The sequence below is a fragment of the Diceros bicornis genome, chromosome 23 (genome assembly GCF_020826845.1).
Source record: "Diceros bicornis minor isolate mBicDic1 chromosome 23, mDicBic1.mat.cur, whole genome shotgun sequence".
Classification (NCBI taxonomy): domain Eukaryota; kingdom Metazoa; phylum Chordata; class Mammalia; order Perissodactyla; family Rhinocerotidae; genus Diceros; species Diceros bicornis.
The window spans coordinates 21,806,026-21,827,797 of NC_080762.1; the positions used below are offsets into that span (position 1 = coordinate 21,806,026).

The following is a 21,772-nucleotide window of genomic DNA, read 5'->3' on the forward strand; positions in this document are numbered from 1 at the left end:
CTGTGTGGGTTCTTAGCTATAGTATAAATCTTTTATTTTCCATAAAATAGGTAATCATTTCTTTGGGGGTAAATCAGATTGCTGAATGAATTTCAGCAGCAGTTCATGGATACCAGTGGTCTTAATTGCACATCATTTAAACACAGTAGAACATAACTCTTAAATAAGACTGAGATTGTCCTATACTTGGATCCTCTTCGCCCAGATATTCTTTACCACGCACTTCCTTCAAATTTTGCCGTATCAGAGGGGCTTTCCCCTATTACCTTAGTCCCCATTACTGCTTTTCTCCCTATCACTTGTACTGCCTAACTTTGTCTCTCTCCACTAGAATATAAGCTTCATGAGGATATAGAATCCGTTTTACTTATGTCTGTACCTACACCATCTAAATAAAAAAATTAAAGATTTCTTGAATTATTGATGAATAAATGATTGATACCTTATATTTGTATAGATAGAACACTTTCATATAACATTCTCTCTAACTCTTAAAGTCACTCTGAGCTACAAACAGGTAGGACGAGTGGCATTTTATCTGTTTTACAATGAAAGTACATTTGTATTTGTTTGACTCAGTCTGCCACTTATCCTTTTCCACATTGACTAGTTTTAATGTCCAAGGAGACGTCAACACCTGGTACTTAAAGATTTTTTTCCCCCTTGGTGACACAAGAGTGGAACCATGTCTCCACTGCTACAAAAGAAGTATTAGTAATTATTTCTTTCACTTAACAAAAACTTCAAATGCTTCTCTTGACAAATCCTTAAAGGAAACAGTTGGAATGGGGAGGGAGGTGGTAATCTCCTAGGCAATGATAATAGCATTGAAACATGAATGAGATCAGATTTAAAAGTTCAAATATAAGAATATTTGTACTAGTTAGTAAGTCTTATCCTGTCCATTTCAACAGCAGCTGGCTTATACCTGTTCATGAAGTCAACTCTGGGTTCAGAAATATCAAATGGGCTTAAAGTCCCTGCTGTGTGCCAAGTAGACAAGAGGTTACTTAAGTCCTAAGAAGGAAATAAAAATCTGTTAGATAGTAAGAGAGGGGACCGTTGTAGAGTAATCAGACAAGGGAAGGCCTGAAGGAAGAGAATAGGCCAAACTTAAAAGAGGTTTCCTACATGAGAAATTGCAGACTGCCAAGGCCAAGTAGTTACGAAGCACCTGGTGCTCTTAGCAGAAAGGGAGCCAAGAGGAAGACGTGAGGGAACCGTGGGGTACCGGGCTAGGTAGTAAAGGGCCAGAACACACAAGACTTTGTGCTAAGAGATTTGCACTTTATCCATGGAGTAGAAAGCCACTGAAGGTTTTTAAGTAGAGACAACTCTTAGAAGTAGAGAAAGGGTGGTAAAGAGCGGTAGAATGTAAAATGGGAAGCAAGAATCAAGTGTATATTGATCCACATAAAATGTAATGGTTGTGGCTGATAAAAATGGACAGATTTAAGAGGCAATTTGGGAGTAAAACCAATAGAACTTATTGATGGATTGGGAATGGAGTTGGGACTGGGTGATGGTGGTACAGAATAAAGGATGACTCCTAAATTTCTGGATTGTGCAGTTAGGGGACTCAGTCCTGAGAGAAGAGGATTTAGGGCAGCACTCTTGTTCACTGACTTACCCAAGCACCTAGAACAGTGCCTGGCACATGGTAAGCTCTTGATTTGTTGAATGAGTGAATGAACTTGAGAAACCCCTGATATTTAAAGGTTGGCAGAGGCGTGGCTATGGGGTAGGAGTAAAATCCAGGAAAGTGGTATTATGGAAGTCAAGACTGCAAATGTTTCAAGGAGGAGTGGCCAGTGTGTTAAAGCTGCTAGTGGATTGGGTAGTCTGTGGAAGACAAAAATAGTACAGTAGCTTTTTTTGTTTTTCCCTTTATTTTTCATATGTGTTATTCATACAAAATTTGAGGCCCTGTTGGTAAAAAAAGTAGGTTACTTTCATGGATTAGATAGATAGGCAATTTCTTTTGTTCATTTTCCTTAAATTAAAAAGACTCTAAGGGGGCCAGCCCAGTGGCGTAGTGGTTAAGTTCATGCACTCCGCTTGAGTGGCCTGGGGTTCACGGGTTTGGATGGCGGGCATGGACCTACACACCGCTCATCAGGCCATGCTCTGGTGTATCCCACATAAAATATAGAAGATGGGCACAGATGTTAGTTCAGGGCTAATCTTCCTCAGCAGAAAGAGGAGCTCAGAGCCAGTCTCACTCACACACACACACACACACAGACACAGAAAGACCCTAAGCCTTTATTAAAATATTTATATTCCATATTATGTCTGTTTCTTATCAAGCTTCCCCTATCATTTCCTTCTAGTGACTGTAAATGCCATTGCTCTCCCAATAGCTACTACTTAAGAAGACTGGCTGAGTTGCCCTACCTGAGTTTGAATCTGAGCTCTACTTGCTAGCCGTGTGACTTGGGCAATATTAACTGACTTCTGTATCTCACCCTTCTAAATACCTTCATCAGAGGGTTGTTGAGAAGATTAACAGATAATACATGTAAAGTGCTTAGAGTAGTGCCTCCTAGTAAGCACTCAATAAATGTTAAATAGTGGTATCATCATTATTTCTTTTTCTTTTTTTGCTGAAGAAGATTTGCCCTGAGCTAACATCTGTGCCAATCTTCCTCTATTTTGTATGTGGGTCACTGCCACAGCATGGCCACTGAGAGTAGTCTAGGTCTGCACCCAGGAACTGGACCCAGGCTGCCAAAGTGCTGCCGCTGAACTTAACCACTAGGCCATGGGGCCAGCCCCCATTATTTTTTTTTCAAACATGCTTGCTGAGAAATTATAACTGTACTCTCCCTTCAATAGATTATTGGTGGCTTTCCGTTGGATTCTCAGGGTATCCATAATGAAAGTGTTTTGATCTTAAGAGATATAGTAGATGTTAAAGACATTTCCTCTTGGTAATTTTTACACAGAGACAGATTGAAGTTATGTGAAGACTAGAGTTTCTTTATTCTTACCCTTGTGATCTCCTTTGGTAGTGATGATAACTTAGAAATACCTTCCTTGGCATTAACTGGGGTACCTGATGCTTTGTAGCTCTAGTAGGTTTCCATATTTTAGAATTCACTGAGACCACGGTGCTTTCAAGGAACTATATGTACTGCCACCATGTAGGGTAGAGCTTTATAGCAGATCCTTCCTTGGAAGATGGTTTGCTTCCTGCATTCATAGCCTCTGAATTATGATAAATGGAGAGGAGTGTCGTGTATCCCCATAGCCCTGCTTTGCTACTTGTCTGTATGTTGTCTTAGCTTTGTTGTTGGCCCCTGCATTGAGAAAGGTGGCTTTTCCTTTAAATGACCAGTGTATATATGAATTGTTTTCAGGAGAGAGCTTGTGTTGAACATGAAAAGTCAAGTAAATTAGAAGTGTGAAACCAACAAAATCAAGTAGTAGTATTATTAGAAACAGGTGGGTTATAAAAGTGAATGTTCATCCTGGACTACTATAAAATATATGAAAGAGACAAATAAAAGTTTTTGAGTTGTCAGTTTCCATTAAGCAAAAAAAGGTGTGTATTTAGGCAAGATTTTGAAAGATTTTTTGATCCAGAAAGTGAGTAAATGGCATTCTTTATCTCTAGCTTTTATTGTATTAACCCATATTGAAATGATTGACTTCAAGCTGTTAAAATCAGCTCGACTGTCCTAACAGAATTTTGGAATTGCTTATTTAAAGACTAGAATTAGTACTAAAATTGATTTCTTTTTTTTCTTTCTTTTTTTTTTTTTTTTTTTGGTGAGGAAGATCAGCCCTGTGCTAACATCTGCCAATCCTCCTCTTTTTTTGCTGAGGAAGACTGGCCCTGGGCCAACATCTGTGCCCATCTTCCTCCACTTTATATGGGACGCCGCCATAGCATGGCCTGCCAAGCAGTGTGTCGGTGCACGCCTGGGATCCAAACTGGTGAACCCTGGGCCGCCACAGCAGAGCGCGCACACCTAACCGCTTGCGCCACTGGGTCAGCCCCCTACAGTTGGTTTCTAATTTAATAAAGGCTGTTGTAAAAAGTGCCCATTACATTAGAAAAGTAGTGTGTATTTAAGAGGCTTCCTTAGCACTTTTTATTATAGAAACACTGGACCTTTACCTAAAAGTATAATTTTATTGGAATTTGGTAGATGAAAATCTATTTTGGTGTTGTTTATTTTAAAATAACTGTTAGGCATATATTTTAAGACGTTGAGATATAAGATGTCATTAAAAGATAGGCTAGGAATTATAACTTTTCACTCCTGAAGGATGAGACAGAATACCCTATACCTTGAAAAATGTCATGAATTATGTCATCAGAGCAAAAATTTGTTTAGGATCCAAATTTCAGTTACCAGAATTTCCCGTATGGACTGTGATGTGGATATAGAAGGATTTAGCTCCATAATATCAACTATAAAGGATTTCTGGAGTGTCATTAAATCGCCCAAGAAGTGATATCTTGCTGTAAAATTTTTAAATCATACCAGTGAAACTCAGAGAATTTACCTTAAGCATCGGATTTGCCAGCGAATACTAAAAGCAGATATTTAAGGAACAAAAACTACTTTTGTGAGTAAAGAATATTTTATTTGGGCTAATTCTAAATAAGAAATTTTGGCAAACTGAAAATCAGAAAAGCTTGCTTGCTGTAATCTATAAATAAACATGATGTATTAATAGAGTCATCAGCATGTGAAAGTGTGCATGATATCTTGGTTTTCTATTATAATTTTAAAGTTGCGAAATCTAAAATCATTGTTTAAGGTTTTAAATCAATCTTCTTTAGGTAGTAAATGCCTTCTAATGATGAACATAAGTAAATTTAGATAGTTCATGAAGATTCTCTTGTCTGTATTCTTCAGTCTGTCTCTTTTCTGTTTTAGGTGATATTGGAAATTATTATTATGGACAGGGTCATCCCATGAAACCTCATAGAATCCGCATGACCCATAACTTGCTGCTAAATTATGGCTTATATAGAAAAATGGAAATATACGTGAGTATACCTTTTGGTAAATATTCAGCACTGACTTTTTTTTTTTTTTTTTAATTATTACTTTGAAAGTCTGTTTACTACTTCCTTTGGAGGGCATTTAGCAGATGAAAGACCTGGAAGAAAACAGAAACTTCTCTTTTTGTTTTTATTCTTCAGAGAAAACAGAGAGTATGGGAAATGTAGCCTGTTTTTTCCGTCTTCCTACAACCATTTTAAAAACAATTTCCCCTACCCCAGGTTTCACATTTCTGGAGAACAACTCAGTTTAGCATACTAAATATTTTTGTTACAATAATTGTTGACCTGTCTTTGCTGCTGAGGAGTTGACCTGGGACTGTTAACAAAAGAATTATGAGGAAATTAATGCTACAAATACTTATTGGCATATGGAACACTGTGTTAGTGGGCAAGCAAAGTACAAATAACACAGTCATGCATCACTTAATGACGGGGATACTTTCTGAGAAATACATCATTAGGCCAGTTCGTCGTTGTGCGAACATCATAGAGTATACTTAGGCAAACCTAGATGGTATAGCCTACTGCACACCTAGACTATATGGTACTAATCTTATGGGACCACTGTTGTATATGCAGTCTGTCGTTGACCGAAACGTCGTGCAGCGCATGACTATAAGATACAACTGCCTTAGGTGATTTTGAAGATAAAGATGGGAATATATAAAAATAGATACAAGACACAACAATTCTTGTATATTTAGGGAGTAAAGAATGACTTGAAGCAGTTAACAATGTTGGGCAATATATGTGAGTTATTTTCTTTTGGTTACAGACATTTAGAGAAGAGAAGGAGTTGGATAAGACTCAGAAAGCCTTGTGGAAGAAGTATGTTGTAAATGAAATTGAGCTCTTTGGAACAGATGATTAGGATAGGCAAGGGAAAAGGAAGAGAGATCATGAATAAAGACTTATAATGGAGAATGCGTCTCATCCTGGAAGGTCATTGATGAAATCACTGAATTTAGAGCAGAAGGTTTATCCTGGAAAGTGAGAGACAGAGTTTGTGAACATGGATTTGACTTTATAAGGATTGACCTGTTTCCACTAAAATAAAAGGAATGATTAATTCATAGTTAGTGTTAGACCCATCTGATGCTTTTAAAGGAGTATAAATTAGCTTTGGAATTGATTACTGTTTCCTAAAACACATGTATAAATTTGGATTAGCTTTGGAATTTATTTTGTTCTGGCAGACCTAGTTCTTTTGAGAGGACTGTTATGGGAAATTGTATACTTTGTGTTTGAAAACTCTGATATAACCAGTTGTAATTCCACAATTCTGACATTTATTTTTCTTCACAGAGGCCCCATAAAGCCACTGCTGAAGAAATGACAAAATACCACAGTGATGAGTACATCAAATTTCTGCGTTCAATAAGACCAGATAACATGTCTGAGTATAGTAAGCAGATGCAGAGATGTACGTTTCTAGTATTGATAAGTACAAATGAGTATTTTTAGAAGCTTATAATTAAAGTTATCCAAATCTAGGTATTTTTTTCTGATCTAAAATATTATTTTAACTATTTATTGATTTGAAAAGTCAATGTAACAATACTTAAAAAAGGAACAACCTACCTGGAGCCTATTGTTCTGCCAGACTGCCAAAGAGCTGTTTAGATGTTCCTCTGCTCTTTGTTATGGTCCCATGTTACCTTGGGATAATGGATATTGGTAGAGAGACCTCGCTCCCCTGCTTTAAAAAATTGACTATACTTTGATTGGCCTTAGCCTGGTGTGTATACCTCTTCTCTATGTATGCTTTGGTTAATTTGGACTATAATACATATATAATCTGTTACTTCCCTTTGTTTTGATGTTAGTGAAGCTTTTTATTCTCTTCTACATGGTGTTCTCTTTTATAGATAAAAGGCATTTTATTATCAGATAGGTTGGCTTGAAGGTGGAATGCAAAATGTCATCCTAAAATGATTGGAACAGTGGCTTTTAAAGCTTGATACTGGAGTTCATTCTCATCGTTTTTATTGATGGACTTCAGGGATGATTTAAAAAAGAGTTTCAATAATACTAAATTAAGTGTAGTTGCTAGATACCTCATATATTTGTAGAACTTCATGTACATTTCTACCATGGATTATCTCATTTGATTTAATAAAATGCTATAATATAAACAAAATAGGTATTATTTATCCCTGTTTTTTCAGTAGGATTCAGGCTTAAATTAAGAAATGGATAGTCCTAGGGCAAATGAATTAACAGTATTGATTTAAAACTTACATAATACTGAATTTTAATAAGATGATGGTCATATCTGAGCAGTAAGAAACTAAATTTATTCATTCTAGTGCTGATAAATTAAGGGTGTGCAAAGCTATATAAAATATTGACCCTATTCTTGAAGAGGTTATAATTTGGAGGGTGGAGAGAGACAAAGAATGAGTTACATACATCTATGTCCCTTTACATTCTCTCAGTACTAACGAACTAAATATGCGGTGGTGTGTCATGTATCTGTATGTGTTGTTTCCTTGTGCTGTAAGTACTCCTTCCTTCTGTATCTTGGCTATCGTGAACCTGGTTAATTCTTGCCATCTTGCAGGATCAAGGTTAACCATGGACATAGGCAATCAGCTGTTACATCTTTTTAGTACTCACTAAAATACATTTCAAGGTTGTGGATGTTCTGTGTACTTGAGTAGTTTTAAAGAAAGTAAATCATAAAGTAGTTGAAGTTATTTAAACTTTTTAGAACATTGATTAATTTATTAATGTATGTTTAAGGAGAAATGCCTAGAAAAATTGTCCATGTTTTAATTAAAGCAAATACCGTTTATATTTTGATAGCTATTGATTTCTTGTTAATAGAGCAGAGATATTCCACAAATAATCCTGATAACATTTGGTGGTGGTAGTTCACATATAACACTTTAATTACCTCGGGTAAGTTATATTTTTAAATTGAAAACTTTAGATTACTATCATGGTATGTTTTATGATTGCATCAAACCAAAAACTATTTGTAGGAAATAGTTTTTGTAAGAAAGAGCTTTCATTAATTCACAGAATAGATTGAAACTAATGATATCTGTCTTCCACAGTTAATGTTGGAGAGGACTGTCCAGTGTTTGATGGACTCTTTGAGTTTTGTCAGCTCTCAACTGGTGGCTCAGTTGGTAAGCATCCTGAGTTAGTCAGATTTAAAAGTTGATTAAATTTGGTGTGTATCTTTTGGGTTATTTGTTTAGAGCAAACGTTTTAGTGGTGGTAGATTTTGATAACAGAAAGCAGTCAGTATATTTATAGTAGAGTACAATTGTCCTTAAAACCCGTGTTTCGTGATTACAGTGACTCGAACATATTTTTTTTTTTTTTTACTTCTTAGTTTCTTACTTCTGTTACTTGTTCACTTAGAGATTTCTTTTGCCTCCCTCTCTTCTAGCTACCGTTGTGAGTACCACTTTCCATAGATATTCTTATTCATCAGATCACAGCTATAGGAAAATATTTATCTAAGGAAACACTACTGTTGGTGCCCTACACAATGATTCCTACTTTATGATTTAAACTCTTTTACTTATGCATAGCATACTCTTCCCTATAGGGCTTTTGTCTAGTTATACTGATTTTTTATTTTAAACATTTTAAAAGTCTACCCTGTCTTGTTTCTTAGCTGGGGCTGTGAAATTAAACCGACAACAAACTGATATGGCTGTTAATTGGGCTGGAGGATTACATCATGCTAAGAAATCAGAAGCATCAGGATTCTGTTATGTTAATGATATTGTGCTTGCCATCCTTGAATTACTAAAGTAAGTTAATATGTGTTCATATTTTTCCTCTGAAAAAGTGTTTTAATTAAAACAAAAATCTGGCTCTTTTAAAAAAATATAAAGTAAATGGTAGGTTGAAAATAGTGGTGAATCTTCTATGGATTCGTTACAAACTATTGTAAAAATACCGGGAATATGCCCAATTTTTGGATTATGAAGAATGAGAAATGCATATAAATTTTTAAAATTCCTTAATAGTACCCTTTTAAAAAGTATTAGAAGTAGTTTGGCAACTTAGATTTTAGTTAGTTTCCACTAATGAAAAATGACGTGACCCTGGAAGTTTATGTTCTGACATTTTGTGAGTTTTAACTTTTGAAGGCAAAGATTTGAAACCTGTGTCAAAGGGATTTTGTTTACCTATTGAATGAATCCAGCTAACTGCCTAGCTTCCACATAAAATGGGGCTTTGTCTCTACTAGTGAATATAATTATCTGAGTTGTTAAAGGAGCTAGTTTTAAAGTTGTCTGACTGCAGTTTGAGAGACAGATCTATAGAAGTAATTGTGAATTTGGAGATTTACAAATTTAGATTTTTTTTTTTTACCATCATCATTTATAACACATCTTAGCAGATTCCACTTCAGACTGTAGTGAATTAGTGTTTTCTCAACTTTGAAAATGTTCTTGCCTGTGGTTATTGCACGCATACTGTTTATAGAGGTTACTTTTCGGTCACCTAAAATTTGGTACTGACTCCTCAAACAGCTGAACTGTGTCAGTTGACTAATTAAGAGCCAAGGAAAACCACTAGAAATCATTTGGCTTGTTTTTTTTTTTTTAATTGAAGTCCTATTGGCTTATAACATTGTGTAAATTTCAGGCATATATTATTCTATTTCAGTTTCTGAGTAGACTGCATTGTGTTCACCACCAATAGTCTAGCTTTTATCCGTCACCATACATATCTGCCCCTTTACCCCTTTCACCCTTCTACTCCCTTCCCCTCTGGTAACTACCAATCTGTGTTTATCTTCCACATGTGAATGAAATCATATGGTATTTGTCTTTCTCTGTCTTATTTCGCTTAGCATAAAACCCTCAAAGTCCATCCAAGTTGTCGAAAAGGGTGTGATTTTGTCTCTTTTTATGACTGTAGTATTCCATTGTATATATATACCACATCTTTATCCAGTTATCCGTCGATGGGCACTTGGGTTGTTTCTACATCTTGGCTATTGTGAATAATGCCACGATGAACATAGGGGTGCATATATATTTTTGAATTATTGATTTCATATTCTTTAATACCCAGTAGTGGAATAGCTGGATCATATGGTATTTCTATTTTTCATTTAAAAATTAAAAATTATTTGCCTTATTTTTAATTCACTATTGATGTTGGTCCCTGTGTCTTCATCTCTAAGCAACAGTTTTTGCCCGCATGCTAATGCTCTTAAACAAGTTTAATTTAATTTCTCTGGACACGTTTCTTCCACTGGTGCAAACATGATTTAATTAAGTGACTGTTGGTAAGCAACTTGTGAGTCATTAGAAACTTACTTTGCTCACAGCTTTATTTTTATTTTTGTGAAGAAGTGCTGCTATGATGAGACATTCTGTTTTTTGTTTTATAAGTTTTCCAAATGTTGCTTTCCTATGAGTTGAGAGTATTCTTATGAGTGCTTAGTCTGGAAATGTCAGCTTATATTGTATTCTTTTAATACAGCTGTGGTATTGTTGTAAAATAAAAACAGGGCTCCGTGTTTGTTCATTTCAGTAACAGTCCTCACTTCACTGTGCCTTAAAAGGATGACATTTAAAATTTACTTTCCTTTTTACTTGTTTTTTTTTTTTTTTTATTTTATTTTATTTATTTATTTTTCCCCTCCAAAGCCCCAGTAGATTGTTGTAGGTCATAGCTGCACATATGTGGGACGCGGCCTCAGCATGGCCGGAGAAGCGGTGCGTCGGTGCGCGCCCGGGATCCGAACCCGGGCCGCCGGCAGCGGAGCGCGCGCACTTAACCGCTAAGCCACGGGGCCGGCCCCCTTTTTACTTGTTTTGACATGGGTATGCACGGTAGTAAGATGTCAAGGTATGATGGTGCACGTGGCTCTTAAAATGCATTTGCGTTATAACTGCGTCACTGATTTGTAGTGTTCCAAGCAGCGCTAATTGATGAGAGTACCACATGTGGTTTCTGTCACAACTACTCAGCTCTGCAGTTGAAGTCCAAAAGAAGCCGTAGACAATCCGTAAACAAATGAGCATGGCCGTGTTTCAATAACACTTTATTTATGGACATTGAAATTTGAATTTCATTTAATTGTCACATAACGTGCTTGAAATATTCTTGTTTTGATTTTACTTTTCAGCCATTGAAAACTGTTCTTCAAAGGCTGTACAAAAAGAGCTATTGGCTAAATTTGGACTACGGACCATAGGTTGCCAAACACTATTTTATATATTGAATATTTACTAGAAAGATGTTTTAAAGTAACAATCTTAAGTATGGTGTAATCTTCAGTTTTTGATATATAGAAGTATGTACTGTTTTTGAAGCACATAATGTAGGACAGATTTCACAGAAAAAGTAAATAAATACATTTTCTTGCCTAGATTGGGCCTAAAGGGAGGTTTTAAAGGTCTAAGGCTCAAACTAACTTCTGATGTTTGAATGGTCTCTTAGGCTGAAAGTAAAGTAAAAAGGGGGATCAAACATCCTGGAATGCAACAGATCAGAAATAGGTTTCCCGAATCTATGGCAGTTTCTTCCCATCTTAAAACCTTTTAAAAACTTACTTATGGCTTTGTTTTCAGATATCATCAGAGGGTCTTATATATTGACATTGATATTCATCATGGTGATGGTGTTGAAGAAGCTTTTTATACAACAGATCGTGTAATGACTGTATCATTCCATAAATATGGGGAATACTTTCCTGGAACAGGAGATTTGAGGGTAAGACTGAATTCTGTCTGAATAAATATTATGAGATTAACCTAGGAGGCTAGTAATCCTATACCTGAACTAATATTTTTTCTGAGTCATTAATTTGAAGCTTGTATGCAGAATTGAGTCATTTTATGTGCTATCACATCTGCTGGAATTCACTTTTGCTTACTAAGCAAAAGTTAATGAAAACTTAAAGGCCTTTCTTTTGCTCAGCTATTTTCTTTGGTTGAATAAATATTTTTGAACATCCACAAAGCATGAAGCAGTTTTCTTGATGTTCAGTTTGAATCTTCAAAACCTACTTAATGTAGCCCTACATTGCTGTTGAATGTAAAGATTGGTAGAATAAAATAATTGACTAAGTCTTTTTTAGGTTCTTGTAACTGCCCTCCTTTTATGATTGGTTTTGCTTTAATAGATATAATTTTAATCTCTTTTTTCCTTAGGCTTCTGAAATTTGTGATATATATCATTTGAGGAGAGAAAGAATACCATAGCTTATCTTGCCTGCCTATTACATTAAGTTCATTTATTTCTATTATATTTGTTATCTTCTTCCATTTGGTGCTCTTGTATTTTATGAATGTAAAAACCACTGTTCAAATCCTGTTTGTTTAGGCTTCTTGAAGATTTTTTGATTCGATTCACTGGAGTTTTTTTTTTGGAAACAAACTATATGCATGTTGAAGTTTATTCAGAAATTTAAACAGCTGTTTTTAATTCAGCCTGGATTATATGGGAGATTTCTCTTAACATGGCATTCAACATTAGTTCTAAAATGTTTTGTTAAAGTTATTTTTCAGATCTGTGGTATGTCGTTATAGTTTATTTAGCAACCAGAAGTTTAGAGTGGCCTTCAAGTATTCTTCAAATGTGTGGCTTTTGTTTATTTGACCACAAGGTGGTGCTCTTTCAATAAGAATTGAGATGTTGAAACCTTTCTTATCTTATAGATGGGTAGGAGGTCACTTGTTTAATTTATTTCAATCTATGTTATGTGGCTTTTAAAATTGCAAATTTGTATTTTCAGTTCCTTGCCAGTTGGCTCCTTCAGTGCCTTTCCCCACTTGGTCCTAACAGAGCGGTGGTGCCCAAAGTATGATGCTTAAACTGGCAGAATCTGTATCACCTGGGAACTTGTCTTAGCACATATTCTCAGGCCCCAGAAACCCTGGGTGATTCTGCACACTGAAGTTCCAGAACCACTGTTCTAAATCAGTAGAATTCTTTGTCTACGAACCGTTGCATCCTAGTGGAAGTGAAGCAGAAGCCTCCCCAGCTTTAAGCTTAAAGAAAGATAGTGTCTTTGCAATAGAATCCTAGTTAATCTCAGAAATGGCAAGTGGAGCCCTCTGTTTTAATTTCTGACGATATTCTTATGACTGAAAATATTGGAGAATGCATGTTTTAAAAAAATTTGAGGGGGCTCACCTGGTGGTGTAGTGATTAAGTTCACATGCTCTACTTCGGTGGCCCGGGGTTTGCAGGTTCGGATCCCGGGCGCAGACCCACGCACCGCTTGTCAGGCCATGCTGTGGTGGCGTCCCATATAAAATAGAGGAAGATGGGCACGGATGTTAGCCCAGGGCCAGTCTTCTTCAGCAAAAAGAGGAGGATTGGTAATGGATGTTAGCATAGGGCTAATCTTCCCCACCAAAAAAAAAAGATTTGACAATGACTTTCAACTCACTTAAATGAGGAATGACTTTTTATTCACTTAAAATTTTATACTCACTGTATGAAATTTCATCTTAATTTTTTCCCTTTGGATGTTATAAACGCATCCCCAGGTTTTGTAAGGAAACTAAAATCAGTCATTACATTATATGTGTAGTTGTATTTGGACTTTTGTGAAAGTTGTATCTTTGGATGTTAATTTAATAAACATTCCCTTTTCTACCTGACGGTTCGTTCTGAGTAAGAAAGGAAGGCTTCTCTGAGTTTAGATGATTGTTAAAACTCTGCTTGCATTTATTAGATCAGTAGTCTAGGTGGAAGTTTTGCAGTTGTGGAATAAGAAATGGAAGAAAGAAAGCTTGGTCCAACAAGGGCAGCAGCTCTGAGCTGCCAGTCTTTAGCTAGAGTGAGAAGTGCCGACCAACTTTCTGTATTCTGAAATCTTAGTGTTAAAGTATATTCCAGGGGCCGGCCCAGTGGCACAAGCAGTTAAGTGCGCACGCTGCACTGCGGCAGTCTGGGGTTCGCCGGTTCGGATCCCGGGCTCGCACGAACACACCACTGTCAAGTCACGCTGTAGCGGCGTCCCATATAAAGTAGAGGAAGATGGGCATGGATGTTATCCCAGGGCCAGTCTTCCTCAGCAAAAAAAGAGGAGGATTGGCAAATGTTAGCTCAGGACTAGTCCTCCTCACAAAAAAAAAAAAAAAATATTCTAACTGTGTTTTTAGTGTAGGAGTCTAGGGATTCACAATAGTTTATCTACGTTTGTATAGTTCATATTTAGTTATGTATAAAAAATTTAGATTTCTTTAAGAAAAATTATGAGGGGAGTTGTGTAATTTCCACTTACTTTTTCTTCATTGAAAGTTGGGTCATAATAACTCTTAATATTGAAGGGTAAACTATACTTTTTAAATAATGGATTCAAGCTAAGATATTCCATGAGAGATAATGGAAGGACTTATACAAGTGTTAGTAATTGTAAAGATTCATATACGTTGAGACGTAATTTAAAATGCTTAAGAATCAGTCACCCCCATTCTTTTGGTATTGTAGTCACAGCACTATTTTGTAGAAATGTTTCTACTATACCATTTCTTATAGGAATATATACATGTATCTGTGTATATATCCAGATATTCACACACAGAGAGATACATATACACACATACATATATACAAATACACATGGATGACATACACAAATAAATTAATGTGTATATTTTAAGTGTGTGTGTGTGTTGCTGGAACCCAGCTCTTAATTTTTCTCCTTTGCTTCTTTTGGGAGGTATTAATGCCCAAAGCAGTACTTATTCAACAAGTAGAAACAAAATTTATGTCAAGCCCAGTTAACGAACAGATTTCGATCTAGTCTACAGCTGTTAAAACTTCAAGAAAGTCTGGGCTTTTCTTTCATCATAAGTAAACTCGTACCAGATTGTGAGCCACAAGAAGGATTCTGCATTACAAAGACAATTGTCCTGCAGGGTTCTTTGGTTCAGAGTATATGTTTTTAAAATTTTACTTAGAAAGTTGTCTTATACATTGTTTATGATGCATTTCTTGGGTTAATGTGGTATGTACGGTCGTGTGCTGCTTAACAGCGGGGACACGTTCTGAGAAATGCTGCTTTGGGCAATTTCGTTGTTGTGGGAACATCATAGAGTGTACTTACACAAACCTAGGTAGTATAGCCTACTGCTCACCTAGACTAGATGGTACTAATCTTATGGGACCACTGTTGTGTATGTGGTCTGTCATTGACCAGAACATCATGCAGTGTATGACTGTAGCTTGAGATTGCCTTTAACTGTTTATGTTAAATTTCTTTTCTCGGGCTGGCCCTGTGGCTTAGCGGTTAAGTGCGCACGCTCCGCTACTGGCAGCCCGGGTTCGGATCCCGGGCGCGCACTGACGCACCGCTTCTCTGGCCATGATGAGGCCGCGTCCCACATACAACAACTAGAAGGACGTGCACCTATGACATACAACTATTTACTGGGGCTTTGGGGGAAAAAAAGAGGAAGATTAGCATGGATGTTAGCTCAGGGCTGATCTTACCAAAAAAAAAAAAAAATTCTTCCCAAAAGAATCATTACAGATTAATTGGAATTGATTCTTTTCAGCTTTATGAGCAATCCATAAATATGCACTTAATCTGTATTATTTCCTTTCTCAACCTACAAGATGAATTCAGAATTGGATCTTGCTACCTAGTCTTTTAATCTTTTAAAAATATTTTCATAAACAAATACGTCATAGTTTTTATTATGAAATATTCTCTAAGATCTATTTATGTATTTTAGGATATTGGTGCAGGAAAAGGCAAATACTATGCTGTCAATTTTCCAATGAGAGATGGTATAGATGATGAGTCATATGGGCAGATATTTAAGCCTGTAAGTATTATTATTTTCAAAATCAAAATGGAATCTTAAAATGTTTTTAGAGATAATGAACATTTGTTATCTTGTACACAGATTATCTCGAAAGTGATGGAGATGTATCAGCCTAGTGCTGTGGTGTTACAGTGTGGTGCAGACTCACTGTCCGGTGATAGGCTTGGTTGCTTCAATCTGACAGTCAAAGGTAAACAATTTAAAGGGTGATACTCCCAGAAAAATGTATTTTTTTCCTCCTGAGAACTTCCCATAAAAGTTGTCATTGTAAATTTTTGCCTGCTATTTTAACATAGAACTGTGTGTTTTGTGTTTTTCATGGGTTTTTGTTGTGTGTATGTATGTATTTGGAATTGATTTTTATAACTACAATATTGATCCTCTTTCAGTAAATTAGGTCTTTTTTATTTTGTCTAATTTATGTATACATTCACACATGAGTAGTTTTGTAAGGCTTGTTGCAGTCCCAACGAAGGCAGCTATTTTCAGTGGTTTTGGTTGATTCTGTTGATATTTTTCTTCTCCGAATAATGTGAAAACTTTGTTACTTTTAATTTTTAGCCTCGTATATTGACCTCTGCTTATGAAAGAGGAGGGATTTAGCTCTCTTTCACCACTTCGTCTCCAAAACACGCACATACCCTTCCGTTGTCTCCATTTTTACAATTTGAATCTGGTATTTATACCAGAATTTTGGTGTTGGTATTCACTGTTTACAGCATTGTCAACAATATTAAAGCACGTTTCAGCTTGTCTCGATTTTCTTTATTGCATAGCTTGTTTTTCCTATCCAGTCTTTTCATTAGTTTTCTCTTTATTCGCTACTAAACCACCAGTGTCTAAATAGCCTCATCTCTTCAGACGCGTCAAGTTTTCTGTTTTAGCTTCTTGAGGAACAGCCTTCTGAGCTGTGCCTGTTTGGATGCATGTCCTCTGTAGACCTGGTGGAACATAAAGCTGCTCTTTGCTTCTCTGTTGTGTTGGCTCCCCCTGATTGCTCTTTTCGTCTGTCTTCTCTTCATTTTGTCTCTCATTTTGTCTCAGGTAGCTTCCTGAGAAAAGGTGTGTGAGAGGTTAGGAGTGCTGCACCAAATACTTAAGTTTGATCAGGTGTTGGTGTCATCATATGATAGAGATCCAGACCAAAGTAAAAGATCACCATTATGGAATGATCTTCTAGGATGTAAGAATAAATCTGAAATTTTATTAAATAAGTTCTTAAAATTTATAATATGTGGATCAGTGGTGGTGTATCATGGATGTTGTGATTTTGGAGTTGTTTTCCTTGTGAACTTTTAGGTAATAAGTTGATGTTCTGCCTTGAATTCTCTCATGATATGAAGAATTCTCAAATAGAACTTTTTCTGGAATGACTGTTAGCCTAAATGGAATTAAAAAACTACAGATATTAAAGTCTATTTTATTTAATATTACAATTGCTACTATACCAGGCAGCATTAGAAATATGATATAATCTAATTATTCTGCTTTTATTAGGTTGAACCATATGAAATTAATTGCCCCTTTTCTTCATGGGTTCAGTAATAGCCAAATAGCAGTTTCATATTGTTCAGCTTAATGTGTTGATAACCATGTGTTGCTTCAAAATGGATATGATCTTCCAAAAATGATGTACCTAATATATTCTTAAAATATATATTAACTGTCACTTTTCCTGTCTTAATGCTTTGAAAGTTCTTAATGCTTTTGTACTTAAAAGTAATAGCTTTCATAATCATAAACTGCAGCCTTTTACTTTTACAATAATAAAGCTACATTGTATTTCAACTAACTGTAGAATTTCAGTTGTATAAAGTCTATAAGGATATTTGCAATCCCTAATCTTAAACTTAATTCTTTTTCCACTGCCAGCTTCAATTCAAATTTCTCAGGTCTGCTAAAGTCAGTTAGTGCTGGCCCATCTCCTTTCTACTCTCATTTATGTTGTTACTGTTGTGTTCTCTCCCATTCGTCATTGTTATAGATTTTAGCCTTAAAAATGACTATAAAGGGATTTTTTTAAATCAGGTTTTGAGATAAAGGAAAAGTAAACATCTTTGTGTAGCCAGCTATCTTTACTTAGAAGTCTGTAAGAACTTTTTGTTTTGTCTTTAAAAATACCCAAACGGTTTTTATTTATTATAAGAAGCCCATGTTTTTCTAGTAGCAGTAATAAAAATTGGGTTGTGAGTCATGTAATGCAACTATTGAAGAATACTTAATGAAAATGCTCACAATATACAATTATATGAAGAAAATAGATCATTAAACTTTAAAAAACGAGTTGGAAAGGAATATAAGTAAACCGTCTTTGGATGATGGAGTTTTAGGTATTTTTTTCTTTGTACTTTTTGATTTTTCCAAACATTCTTCAACAAGCATGGTTTTCTTCTATAATTGAAGGATTTTTTTCTTTCTTTAAAGATTGACTTATGTACTTGATTGATAATATTCTAAGAAGTTGCTAGTAACTTGTAATTGATTATTGAACTCTGACCTTTACTAAAGGAAATATTTTGTTTTTATGTTAGGTTTATTTTATATTCAAATTTCTACACATAGAAATTTGTTGTTTTTAACAGCAGTAGATATTAATTTTGTAATCTTAGATAAGAATATTATCCATAATACCACTACCTGAAGGTAATCTATAGTTAAACTTTGTTGTATAGCCTTCCATCATTTTTCTGTACTTGTCTATAGGGAAAAGTGATAATAAAAAAAAAATTTAGGTTGTACATAATGTTTCATTGTAACCTGACTTTTTTTCCTCCCATGTAACCTCACATAAACATAACGTCTTCACATTGTATAGCATCTTCCTGTATTAATGAGAATGTGTTATATTCATATTTTAATCTTAATATAGTTGTATATTTGACTTGTCTATTGGGGACACCTGCTAAAATAGCCAGTTATGTCTTACTGTGTTTTGTATATCACTGTGTGAAAGGTGTTTCATAAAAGGTTTTAGTCGAGAAATTTCTTGAAATTTTTACATATTATTTGTTTTTAAAATATTTAGAAAAGACATTTTGGTTGAGTAAAAGTTTGCATTCATTATCTTTTTAAAATTTATTTTCAAACTGTTACAATATGCAGATTTGTTGTTATTCAAATCTTCTTTATCTTAGGTCATGCTAAATGTGTAGAAGTTGTAAAAACTTTCAATTTACCGTTACTGATGCTTGGGGGAGGCGGATACACAATCCGTAATGTCGCTCGATGTTGGACATATGAGACTGCAGTTGCCCTTGATTGTGAGATTCCCAATGGTAAGTGTTCTTATTATGATAGTTTATTGTGTGAACTGTCAATATATAGACCTAGATGGATGGGTGATTAGAGTAGATTACAAAACCCTGTAAATAGAGAGCAGTCACTAATGAATTCACTTTTAAACATTTTCTTTGGAAATATTTCATGACTTGAATTTAGATTTTGTGCCTGGGTTTATGTGAAAAGTAAGCTTTTAATATGTAACTTTGTTTTTAATAGAATTGCCCTATAATGATTACTTTGAGTATTTTGGACCGGACTTCAAACTGCATATTAGTCCTTCAAACATGACAAACCAGAACACTCCAGAATATATGGAAAAAATAAAGTAAGACATCACTGAATTGATTTGATAAGTGTTTCATCTTGTTATAGCTTCAGGAGCCTTTAGAGGGCCAAGTGCAGTAGGTCATTTTAGCTTTATACATAATATATTTCCTTTGTCTTTTTCAAAAGCATTTGAAACCTTAAGATTATTGATTTCTTTAATTTTTTAAGATAATGGAAAATGTTTGGGCTTCATAGCTCAAAAATATTTTCATTTTCTGTTAGTTAAAATGGATTTTTAAATTACAGGGGGCACTATAAATTTTACGCTTGCTTGCCGTACATGAAAGTGGAATTTATTTTCCAAGAACAAAGTGTTTAGAGAGACATTGTAGTACACACACCTAGGTTTGCGTCCTCTAACACACGCCAGCTCTGGTGTTTGGCAAGTTAATTTGTCTTGGTGCTTATATTTCCTCATCATTGAAACAGGGGCTGAAATAGTATCTGCCTTGTAAGTTTTAAGGATTAAATGGGTTAATAATATATAAAGTATCAGTGCTCAGTAAATGTTATTATTTTAATTCATAGGTTAAGCTAGATAAAAGATGAAATTTTTTGCTTCATGTTTCCTCTTACATTTAAGAGGAACTTGAAAGAAAATGACTTTTGTCTGATAACTTTGCATGTGTAATTCAGACAGCGTTTATTTGAAAATTTACGCATGTTACCTCATGCGCCTGGTGTCCAAATGCAAGCTATTCCAGAAGATGCTGTTCATGAAGACAGTGGAGATGAAGATGGAGAAGATCCAGACAAGAGAATTTCTAGTAAGATAATACCTTGATGTGTATTCTGTTACATTTTTCTGGTTTTATAAAACAACACTACAATTTGAAGATTTTAGTGGCCCAGTAGCTTCACTATGGGTCATGTTTCATGAGCACACTATTATTATCTTTTTTCCCCCACGTTTTTAATCTTAGGTAGATTTGACTTCCTTATAGCTCAAAACCTGATTGGAGTGTCAGCCATTACATATGACTACATATATGATAAAAATTTCCACAAATTAACCACTTAGGTATATTTGAGAATAAATCGGAAAATAACCCATTTATCCAAAGTAGAGTGAGTTGAATAACATTAAGCACCTTCTGTTTGGTTCTACAGCCTCTCATTCCACTTAATATGATTGGTAGGTGTATGCTATGATATAGACATTCTAACATACTTGGCATTAGTGGTATTTTTTATTTTGTCTGTCTCTCCTCTCAGGTCTGAAATAAAAGGTTACTTTTTAGGTAGAGACATCATCCCCACCTCCTATTAGAAAAACAATTTTTTTCCTCCAAAGTTTTTTTTAATGAGATCCCCAAATGTTTTTTGTGTTTGTTATTTCTTCCTAGATCAAAGCTAAATTTTCAGTATTTAGCAAACCATGCATTCAGTTCTAATCTTAAAATCAATAAGCATCTCTTATCCTATACTTTGAAATGTGCTGACTGGTTAGTGCATTTGTGCAAGAGTGCGCTGTAACAATTGTAAAACCTGTGACTGCTTTTGTCAGAACTTTTATTGAAATCTTTATATATCAGTTAGAGCATCAGACAAACGGATAGCTTGTGATGAAGAATTCTCAGATTCTGAGGACGAGGGAGAAGGAGGTCGTAGAAATGTGGCTGATCATAAGAAAGGAGCAAAGAAAGCTAGAATTGAAGAAGACAAGAAAGAAACAGAGGACAAAAAAACAGGTCAGATTTATTTTTTGGTAAATGTCTTAATTGTAAGTTTTTAAAAGTGAGCTACTGCAATTTTTTTGAGATCCTCAAGTCAATTATAGAAGTATTGGAGGGAGTGGGTGTGTTAGGTAGATGACTTTTTTTCATGTATGTGGTGTTTAGCTCTTAAATATCTTCTGTTTAGAGCTCTCTAAACATTATTAGTCACATTTGCCTTTATAATATAGGAGACCTTATTAAGCCTTACCTGAATGACTTAGGCTTAAAATAGTGAACATGGCACCATGATACAGGTTGGGTAAGAGAGGGCAGAGTGGTTATAAATGCATTTGTAGTCTGTGAGCTGAGCGGAAATTCTAAGATAATTGTTAACTACCTAAAGTTTATTTGATGGGAATAAAACATGAAAGAAGAGTTACATTATGCTTAGACCAGTTTCACCATTTTGAAAAAGCTTAGAGAATAGACTTTGTTCAGAACTTATTTGAAGAAAACATACTCTGAGGAAAGATAGGAAGGGATTTGGGAGCTGGGTTGGGAGGAGATAATACTTTCTGATGTCTTCAATTAAAAAATGCTGTCAGCTTGTCTATTGAGAAAATAGATGCTTTAGGGCATTGAATTTGCTGCCAGAATCTTATCTTTTATCTGAATTCCCAGGGCACATACACATACCTTAGTCATTT

At 35.2% G+C, this 21,772-nt stretch overlaps 1 protein-coding gene across 3 annotated transcripts in view; it reads left to right on the plus strand.

The window, feature by feature from the left end:
- The window catches only part of HDAC2 (histone deacetylase 2), a 29,109-nt gene that overhangs the window by 4,072 nt on the left and 3,265 nt on the right, over nt 1-21,772 (plus strand). For 2 of the 3 annotated variants that reach the window (XM_058566420.1, XM_058566421.1), the window contains exons 2-12: nt 4,896-5,008; nt 6,332-6,449; nt 8,089-8,163; nt 8,661-8,799; nt 11,584-11,725; nt 15,706-15,798; nt 15,880-15,988; nt 18,933-19,073; nt 19,297-19,405; nt 20,044-20,174; nt 20,943-21,098. In XM_058566420.1, the coding sequence (XP_058422403.1) occupies nt 4,896-5,008; nt 6,332-6,449; nt 8,089-8,163; nt 8,661-8,799; nt 11,584-11,725; nt 15,706-15,798; nt 15,880-15,988; nt 18,933-19,073; nt 19,297-19,405; nt 20,044-20,174; nt 20,943-21,098 (1,326 nt within the window). Of the gene's footprint in view, nt 1-3,367; nt 3,448-4,895; nt 5,009-6,331; nt 6,450-8,088; nt 8,164-8,660; nt 8,800-11,583; nt 11,726-15,705; nt 15,799-15,879; nt 15,989-18,932; nt 19,074-19,296; nt 19,406-20,043; nt 20,175-20,942; nt 21,099-21,772 lie in introns of those variants that run through there. The other variant, XM_058566422.1, reaches the window with a different exon arrangement.